Below are 10,147 nucleotides of genomic sequence, written 5' to 3'. Positions count from 1 at the left end.
TCAGCTCAGCTCAGTTTGTTGAGCAAATTATAAAAGACCAATCAGATAAAGTATATATAAGTAAGCCCTGGTTACATGGTTAAAGGAAAAGCTCAGCCTACGACATTAGCAACTTGTTTCTATACCCACTGCATAGCTACATTTACACAACACACTTTCCGTAGCATTACCTCTTTCCATTTGAAAGCAGAACTCTCGTGCTGGCATACTGAGAACGGTCTGTTTCACTGCGGTAGTAATAGTGCCTAGAATTCCAAATAGGAAGTGGGGAAGTTCATACTTCTATGAAAAAAAACTTTTAAAATATAATCATGACGTTTTAATTGACTGTTTGACATACCTAGAAAGAAGGGCTGAGTAGTCAGGTCAAAATAATCCTGCTGAGACCCTGAGCCTAGTAGTTTGAAAAAGCTTAACTTCCAATTTGCCATAATAATATAAAACTTTATTTAAGAACCACAGGCTTCAAAATCATTGTCTGAACCACAACATGGGACTATGGGAGCCACTGGACTGTCAATGTTTATATTGCAATGGTATTCCCAAGTCCAGTCATGGCCTCTGCTATGATAAGTATATAAACACATGAGAAAAAGACAATCTTTGCCCCAAAGAGCTTACTACCGTAACTGCGGGCAAGCTTTGTGAGGGGGTAAGGGAGGGTGAGAAGAAGAGAGGGAGACCTCAGAAGTGTCTCTGGCTGGTGGTGAATGTCTGCCCTCCACCTTTCAGGATGGCCTGGGACTCCCTGTGCAGCAGGGACTTACTGCGCCCCAAGATAAGAAGTGCCTCAAGCCGGATGCCTGGCAGACAGAGCAGTGCCGAAACACCGTCCCTGGAGGAGCTGCGGCGCCTGCTCTGGACACGCACACACCCCACGGGGCACGTGGACGAAGTCTGGCCAAACCTTTACGTGGGAGACCTGTAAGAGAGAGGGAAGGGTTGAAGGTGTTAATACAACTCTTATCCCCCTCCCTATACTCCCTGAAATCATCTACTCTTTATTTTAAAAGACAGCTAGGCACTAATTTGGTGCCTCACAGTAAGTCTAAGCATTGATCGAGGCTGAACTGTGCTTAGGATGCTGTAGCATAGAGAAAAGGCATCCTAAGTATCCCAAAAGAATAGTTCCTGAAATGATGGATGATCAGCAGAGGTGACTTGGTGAGGAAGCAAACCAGAAAACTCTTGGCTTGTGCAGAAATGTCATCACCACCACCTTTTTATTTTTTGTCAGTTGAGAAGAACAACCTAAACCGATGTTTGGGAAAAAAAAAATGCAGGAAACTTAAAAGTTAGTTTCTTAACAAGCCACTTCTGTCTTGAAGCATTTTGGTGGACACTTTGCATGTGATCAACCTGTCAGAAAATAGCCACTACAACTTCATGCAGTTTTAACAAACTGCACCATCAGCAGCATGTTCTACCCCACATTGCCATGCAGCAGGCAAATATAACCCTCCATCCTTCTTGCAGGTATGTTGCTCGTGACAAAGCACAGCTGAGCCGAATGGGCATCTCCCATGTTGTGAATGCTGCTGCCGGGCGATTTCACATCGACACTGGACCCAAGTTCTACAAAGACCTGCCTGTGGATTACTACGGAGTAGAAGCAGAGGACAACCCAAACTTTGATCTGAGCATTTACTTCTACCCAGTTGCTCGATACATAAGAGCAGCACTGAATTCCCCAAGAGGTAACTAGACCATCTGTGCATGTTGCGTACCTTCTGCATAGGAGCCAAGTAGGGCAAGTTATCAAATAGTATTTGGCATAAACCAACCACCTGCAGATGTGTGTAAGAACGGAGATACCCAAACCAAGTAGCATCACACCTGCCTCCTGAACTCCCACAGTGAGTAGGAGTTCCCCTGAAACAGGGAAGGATGCACTGAACAAGCTTTCAAAGGGATTTTCCCTATGCCTAGTGCTATTCATTAGCAAAAGACAAAATAGCAAGTATCCCTTATTACCTATAGAATCATAGAATCACTGACCTGAGAGGAGGCACATACACTTGGTCTTTTCAAATTAGCAATGGGGTTTAAAATAAAAGCTAGGATGAGGTAAAAAGACAAGGGCAAGCATCATATTTGAGTAAAAAGAATCAACTATAATGCTACAATCTGTGCAAGTCCTACAAACACAGGATAGGGAAGAACTTGCTGGGAAGCAATTCTGTAGAAGAGAACCGAAGCAACACCACCAGCTGGGAGATAATGCCATGCTGTTGCGAGAAGGAATATAACCTTGAAATAGGAAGATAACCCACAAAATCCTTGGAATCACTAAATATAGGCCAGGTACAATGCCAGAGGCCTGGGACTAGTGGGGAATCATTACTATTAAGGACAAACCTTCACAAAAGCAAGTCTCCACTGTGCCAGAAAACTGTACAGATACCCACTCAAAAGTAAGTGATTTATTAGGTGAACAGTTATACACTCAGCAAAACTGTTTTGCTTGCATCATTGTGAGCTTTAATATCAATGAGGGTCCTAAAATACTAACTACCCAGCTTTATCATATGCAGCTAGTAGATCTGATCTACACCGTACAATCTAGGAAAGGGAGACAGAGTAACTGAAAACAGTGCACCTCCGTGCTAGATACCTCAGCGTTTACTGCTGTTTGGAGGGCTTGATCCATCCTGTTAGAAAGTATTTGCCTTTGTGAAACTGAGGGCTCCATTTGGATTTCAAAACCACTAACATATTTGGGGAATTTGGATCTGCATCCATTTATATTACAGCGTATGCTATTTGCAATTGAAGTCATTTATGGTTGTGCTCCAGAGAAAGGTAAGATCCAGAATCTTTTCATGCATGTTTAAACAAAAAGAGGTTCCAAATCAATTGACAAAGGACAGAAAACAACAGATTAATTGTGGTGACCACAAAAGCAAACAAAACCAGTGCTTTGCATGATGCATGCCCAAATACTGAAAGTTATGAATGCAGAACAAGTTAAGGCTCAAGGCAAACACAATGAACTCATCATGTCCAGAGTGCGTATTTATCCCTACTCCCATGCTTTTAGATATTGCTTTACTGAACTCCATATGGAAGCAGGGTTCTGGGAATGGAGACAAGGTGAAATTCAATCATACACAGTCCAGCTGTTGCTGACATTCATCATTTTAAGGAAAGTGCAACAGTTTAGAAAATATATAAACAAGATGTTCTGGAAGCATAATTTCCTGAGGTACAGAAATTTAGCAGCTAAATACCCATAACCTATGCAGGGATAAGGCAGGGAGGGGATTGTTACTCACATCATTTAGAAGAAGAAAAAACCCGACATTTATTATAAGCAGTGATGCTGAACAAAAAATTATACCAGGTGACAAGAGGCCTGTTCATATTAAACTCAGGATGTAACGAGGTACTTCTGTTTGATTGAGAAGTCATTTAAGACTGCTGCTTAACTATTACAAGCAAATTCAACATCTTTTTTTTTTTAATGGAATTAAATTATCTTTTTCACCTGGGAGGATAAGTCAAAGTTAAGACTATATGAGGCACAAACATATTTAAAACTATGAATCAAATACTCATTAGAATTAAGTAAGAACTGTTACTCTCATCACACTTGAAGAAAAATTCTGATGCTTTACACCAGAAGTTCAGAAAAGAACACGGTCAGATTTATTCCAGATTTCTACCTTTAGCTTTTACCTTCTAACAGAATATGTCTTTGGTGATGTGAGGAATTTATTTTTACGGCAATTTCTTCAAACCCAGATGCCAGAGCATAAGCAAAAGGAAGCAGGGGAGCGTGCACTCACACACTCCTAATTGGGAGCTATTCCTGTCACAGTGGTCAATGGCTGCATCGCACCCTGAATGACTTCCTTCATCATCTTTCTCATGCAGATTAAGAAATACAGGCGCTACTATTGCAGCCATGCCATATAAGCATTATTTTATGAACTCTGCTTCCTTGGCTGCCTTTCCTTCAGCACAGCCCTGCTGTTCCTTTGCCCACGTAACAGAGCTGTTTAGGAAGGCTTAGCGAAGAGCAAGCAGATGCACAGTCTGCCCCCTTCTCTGCAAGGAAAAACACGGTGGCAGGGAAGTACTGGCCTTCTCCCTCATGCTCATGGGGCAACACGGTGAATATCAAATCTTGCCCCTTTGCATGGCCATCTGTACAATTTGCATTTTTCTGGAGTGCAGCTAAACCTAAGCGTAAATCAACAGGGTTTGGTAAAGTCTAGCAGAAGACTGAGGGAAAGAGAATTTGAGCAGATGAAAGCATGCCATGAAAACTATTAAAGTAACACCATGCAGAGAGAAAGATTCCCAAGTAGAGAACTTCTCCTTTTATTGACCTCCAAACCTGTTTAAAACAAGCAGGTTAAAAACACCCATTAACTTCCTGAAATGGCAACCCCTCTAAAAGGGCATTTCCCTTCTTCCACTTCACTGGAGCAAATGAAAAGCTAGGCTCCCTCTCCTGCCTTCTTCTTGGTGGTGGTAGTTATGAAAGAAGCTTAACCTAGGAGAAAAGGGTCCTCTCTCTTGACTCTGCTGTAGGTGCATTACATACCTCAGTTTCACCTCCCACTCTCCAGAAGATGACAGCCCTTACCTGTTCCAGGAGGCGTGGGAAGAAGGGACACGCCACCATTTAAAGCTCTCTGTACGCTTCTTGCTATTTTCAGCTGTGACAAAATAGACACTTGATTAACCAAGGAATAGACAATTGATTCTGCACCTGGCTACAGGACGGTGGCTAAAACGTAACAGGAGATGAGAAAACCATGGTGGGGTGGGAAGAGCCGCAGGGGCCCATTAGCCCAGCTGAACTCTCCTCCTGGTGAGCAGCATAATTCTGCTGGATTCAGTGGAGCAAGGGCAGCTGGGGCGTTCACTCCGGGTGACGGTTTGGAGCCTGGTCTTAAGCCAAATTGAATCCATCCTGCAAGAAAGCAAGGGCTAGTTCAGGACATTTAGCTCAGTTAATGATGAGTAGCAAAAGGACAATAAGATATTATGTGTTTTAATGACTGATTTGTTCAACAACATTGAATTTCCCAACTTGAATTTGGCCAAAAAAGTTGAATGTGCAAACTTTATCCCTAGTGCAAACCCTTTGATGTCAGTAGAGTTACAGCAGGCATGAGCTGGATATAATATCCATAATCCGTTGTTAAAAACCAAGTGTTATTGTTCTGCACAAATCCCAGCCAGATGACAGCTATTGTCTGCCTCTGCAAAAAGTAGCTTGAGATGTGCGGTGCAACATTTCAAATAAGGATTGCAAGATTTAATAACGCCAGAAGCTAAGTGCCCCCACTTCTCCTCCGTTAATCCCATTATTCCTAAGGGATCCTGTTACACGCTCAGAGAGAAGGTTGCAACATGGCCCTCTAATGTGGGATCAGTCCAGCTTCTCTTTGCGCTGTATGTTAAAACAAATGGGGGCGGGGAAGGCAGATTTGGAGAATGTTGGCTTGTGGCATGGGTTCTGTGGTACAGAAGATCTGGTTATAACCTCCTTGCCCACCCCATGACAGGGGCATGCACCACAACTGCCTCTGTGAATGCTGCTTTCCCAGACTGTGGTCCAGCAGCCACTCGGGAATCTGAGCCTCAGTGCTGGGACGGTGCATCCCGGCTGCCTCCCACGAGAGGCTGATGCAACACGCTGTTATCGAGACCCCTGCAGTCAGCCCACGTGGTGCAGATATGCTTCAGGTGCTATTCAAATGCAGTGTATCACGGTGGGTTTAGAGTGTCACTTCACCAATTTACAGCTACTGCTAAAACACAAGGGTCTGAGCCTGTAAACAGAACCAAATAGCAACACAGTTTTTGTTTCCTGACTCAACTTTAACATTCAATTTGTTTGCTACAAATAATCACATAGTAAATTCAAATCTGCTTTCATTAGAGCAATTTTACGTTAATTAAATCATTTCACATGACTGATTTATCTGCAACAAACAGTCATTTTATTGTCAGTGTACCAGCATTTATCATAACCTCTGTGCATGGTGAAACAAAAGCTAACAATGTGGAATAGATACTGCACATGTAAAAGAGATAATATACCTGCATCCTCATGGGAACAAGTGGTAGCCATGCAGATTAGGTCCAAGGTCAATAGTTGGGGCTTGTCCAGGTTTTTGCTGAGACACCTTCTAAAGCTAGTTGCTGATCTAGGAAGACTCTTTTGAAGTGCAGATAAGCCAGAGAAGCAGGGAAGAAAATTCAGTGTGTTCTTACTTGCCACCTCCTCCTCTCGGACACAGAGTTAGGTATAAAATGGTAGAGAGCCTGCCTGTACAAGCAAGAGTCTGGAATTTGTTCTGCTTTCTGTGGCCCCAACAAAAACACATCAGGCAAAATTTAATGGCAGCATCCATACCTGTGCTCAGCTCAGTCTTCAGTTCCAGACTGCAGGTAGGGCTGAGCATTTTCCAAAGCAGAAACCCCCATCTGGGTGGACAAAAAAAAAAAGGACCCAAGAACAATTTTACAGAAATTAGGTTCAGAACAGCAAGGCTCCTGTCCCCCATCCAATTTCTGGCTAAATTTAGATTGAATTTCAAAATATTTAGTGATTCAAAATTGAATCCAACATCAAGGCCATCTCTTTTTGGTTGTTTTTTTGTTTGTTTTTTCCCCTTCCTGGTGCAGTTCAAACCATAAATATAATTTCTTTTTGTTTAAGTTGTAGAGTGCTGGTAGCTTTGAAGTTTTAAGGCAAAAAAAAGACAGCAGTTCTGGTTCCAAGAAAATTTTTCAGGACATGTTGTTCCTTGGCTTGTTATCTGGGGTGTGCATTAGGGTGGGTGTCTGGATTTCCCCAGTCCCTGCCACTGCGCTGCAGTTAGGCCTACTGCAAACTACCGAAGCACGGATTTTCCAAAGACCTTTTGGACTTAGCCTTATTTGCAGTATTTTTCAAAGAGAAATTGTGCTCCTGACTCCTTTGTGTTCCTCTGAAAATCTCAGACCTGGGTTATTTGGGTCTGAAGTGCCTCCTCTGGGGAAGATAATACAGCATACGTATCCCACAAGGTTGGTATGAAGGCTAGTGATAGTGCAGCACATTGGAAAAAAAAGTCTAGTGAAAATTCCAATTAGCATTATCTTTTAACAAGGGTGCAAAGGACTTCTCCATATTCCCATAAGAAGTAGGGCTTCACTTCCAAGAATCCCCATGGAGTTAATGGAATTGACAGATAGATGTAATTTAACTTGAATAATGGCATCGGTATCTCAATAAATTCTGTGAAGCTGTATCTGAATGGGAAAGCACGAACAGAAATCTCTTGATCTTCTAATTCTGCAAAACTGACATTATGTTGGGAAAAACCTCTTCCTTCCCTGAAAGGTTTCGATACCCAGTCCTAGTCTGCTGTCACCAGAGCTGTTTTCACCACTTCCTTGGAGACTATATTTGTCCCTTTATTTCTGCTGAAGACATGTCTATCTTTAGGTCAGAGCTCAGATTTCTCATGCCAGGATAATGAAAGGTGGCTGTGTCACATACGTTGTGGAATTCAACGCTTCTCTCAACCTACTGGCCAGAGAAGGTTTTTACAACACATGCTCGTGCTCTCCGAGCATGTGGCTATGCCATCATCATTAGCCAGAACTGGAACGGTTACTAAATAAATACTCTGTCACAAACAAAATGAGATTTAAGATGAAAAGCTGCGCACAAAGTACCCAGAATTAACACCCGGGGAGATGGGGGCAATCAGTCTGAGGTTTTTGGCTGGATCTAGGCTCAACATGCAGCAAGAATATTTTCATCTCACTCCCTGGTAATAGAGAAATTAAGATGCTGTAAGCACAAACAAAACAAGGAACTAGCCCTGAAAAGCTGTCCGTTCTTTCTACTCCTCCTTACATTTTACAGAGTAGCAATATCTGAGGTACTTTGTTCCATCTCCAAAGGAAAAAAAGCAACATGGGATTGTTTTTACTGATTTTCATCTTTTTCTGGATATAAATTGTATTGTTGTTAAATTGCATTTTCATGGAGCTATACAATTAGTAAACGAGACTACAAATGTGACGGTCTAAAAAAAATTTTAAAAATGCAGAAAATATTTAATTTCAAACTTGTGAAGATTTCCAGTTCTGAAGTTTTCATCCTAAAAATACATCTTTTTAGCTCCTTTAATGGGAGACAGAGCTGTCCATTAGGTGGTCAGAAGCTCAAATCTGATTCTAATCAGTGGTTACTCCAATAATGCCCAGTTGCTGAGCCATGGTCTCTGGGGAAAGACTAGATCTGACTGCAGCAAAGGACAAGAAAGTTTGAAAATTTTCAGGCATGGCTATAATTGAGTAGAACAACAGAACATTTTTTGTCCAATTAAAATTTTCTCATCAATTCATACCATTTTTGTGAAAGTTGAAGCATTTTACAATATTTACAAGAAGTAGGTTTTCAGATTCCAGAATGAGCTCTTTGCTCACACCCAGAGTGAAAGGACTACAAACTTGAATTTTTCCATCTGAAAGCAATCCTTTTGACAAAATTTCCTTTAATTTCACATAAAACTATTAAAAAAAAAAAAATGGTTATCTCCTTCCAGCATGGGTCAAAGACACACATTAGAAACCTGGGAAGCAGTCATGATAGAGAATTGCATTTCTCTGGCTGCTTCCATTAGTGATCATAGCAGAGAAACCGAAAGCAGAGCAGAGGGAAGGTGGGAGCTACAGTCCTGGATCCCTGGAACCCTTCCCTGAGGCTCACTTACAGCAACACGGAAGGACTCACGATATTACTCTTACTGAAGATGCACACCTCACATTGAAATCTCTAGGGAACTCAAAACATTTCATAAACCATTTTTCTAGTGATCACCCAACACAGAGGGAAGACAAAGGCATTAGGGAAGAACAGTGACTATAGATGTACAGGCTAGGCTATAGAAATAAAAAACCGTAAGTAAGCTGGTGCAAATAGCATGTACGAACAGGCTGCTGTTCTTACTGGTAACACCCATTTTCCAACACGCTTCCAACAAGGTCTGGGCAGCAGTAAGCACCCTCAGAAAGCCTTACTGCCCTAAGCAAAGAAGAAAAATAGAGCTTGAGGAAAACCAGGAGCCTTCTTGTACTAACAGTGAGCACTCCTGAGCATTGCACATTTGAAATCCCAAGTTTCCAGGCCCTCTGGTAGTAAGCAACCCACCCAGGCTGCTTCCCATAGCATGACCTTCAAGTATGAAAACTTGAAGCTTCGCCAGCAAGTACATAACTCCCAAAACCACGTGTGAGCAAGCAGGGACACCATGGACAACAAGCTGGGCAGGAGCGCTAAGGGCATGCCATCAGGCTAGCAGCTAAGCCCAAGCAAGCGCAATCATGGGTCCTGCAATACAATTCTGAATTTTCCGTCCCCAGCCATTAAAAACCCCATTGCTCCCCAACCAGCACTGCACCAGGTCTGCTCTGCAGGGCTGAGCACACCTGCTTGCTCAGCCCCAGTATCGGCACCACTTCCATCTCTGCTCCAGCACAATAAACCGCACCATTTGGCCTCCTGGCATAATTGCATTTCTCTCTCTCCTTTTCTCCAGGCAAAGTACTAGTTCACTGTGCAATGGGAATCAGCCGATCTGCAACTCTTGTCCTCGCTTTCTTAATGATCTGTGAAGGTATGTCCCTCGCTGACGCAATTCAGACTGTGCGCTCACACAGAGGGATCTGCCCCAACTCCGGCTTCCTCAAGCAGCTTCGGGAGTTGGACCTCCAGTTAGGAAGAAGGAAAGGCAGAGGAGCAGAGGCCTGCTAGTGCCAAGGGGGCATGTCTCTTGGCACCAGACCAAGAGATGCTGCCCTCACTGAAGACAGTGCAAGGATGCTGTCAGGACTGCTCTGTAGCTGCACTGAGAAACTTCTTGGGAAACGTCTGAGCATAAGCAAGCTGGTAGGAGTTCAGTATGTATTTTTTGGATAAGCCCACTAATTGAAAGAAAATGAAATAAAGAAGGATTCAAACCAGCAGTTTTGCCCACCTGGGCCTGTTTATTTAACTACCTGTTGGGCAGGGCATAGGGAGCAGTTGGGTTTTCATGCAGAATTAAAAGGCAGCACAGTCAACTTGAAAAAAGACTTTTTACTTGCTTATAATTGCATTTATATGGCAAGAGGGAAAATGGCTAAGCTA

General features: G+C 42.8%; 1 protein-coding gene across 1 annotated transcript; it reads left to right on the top strand.

Annotated features, from left to right (window-relative positions):
* Positions 1-712: 712 nt before the first annotated feature.
* Positions 713-9,772, top strand: LOC309590210 (dual specificity protein phosphatase 13B-like; the record flags this gene model as incomplete). Its single annotated transcript, XM_082311256.1, has 3 exons — positions 713-924; positions 1,477-1,697; positions 9,558-9,772. The coding sequence occupies exons 1-3, from the start codon at positions 734-736 to the stop codon at positions 9,770-9,772; spliced, it is 627 nt and encodes a 208-aa protein (XP_082167382.1). The 5' UTR covers positions 713-733.
* Positions 9,773-10,147: the final 375 nt, after the last annotated feature.

The sequence above is a fragment of the Platalea leucorodia genome (genome assembly GCF_965183815.1).
Source record: "Platalea leucorodia genome assembly, chromosome: 4".
NCBI lineage: Eukaryota > Metazoa > Chordata > Aves > Pelecaniformes > Threskiornithidae > Platalea > Platalea leucorodia.
The sequence above is the reverse complement of the archived record's forward strand: the minus strand, read 5'-3'. Positions and strand labels throughout refer to the sequence as shown.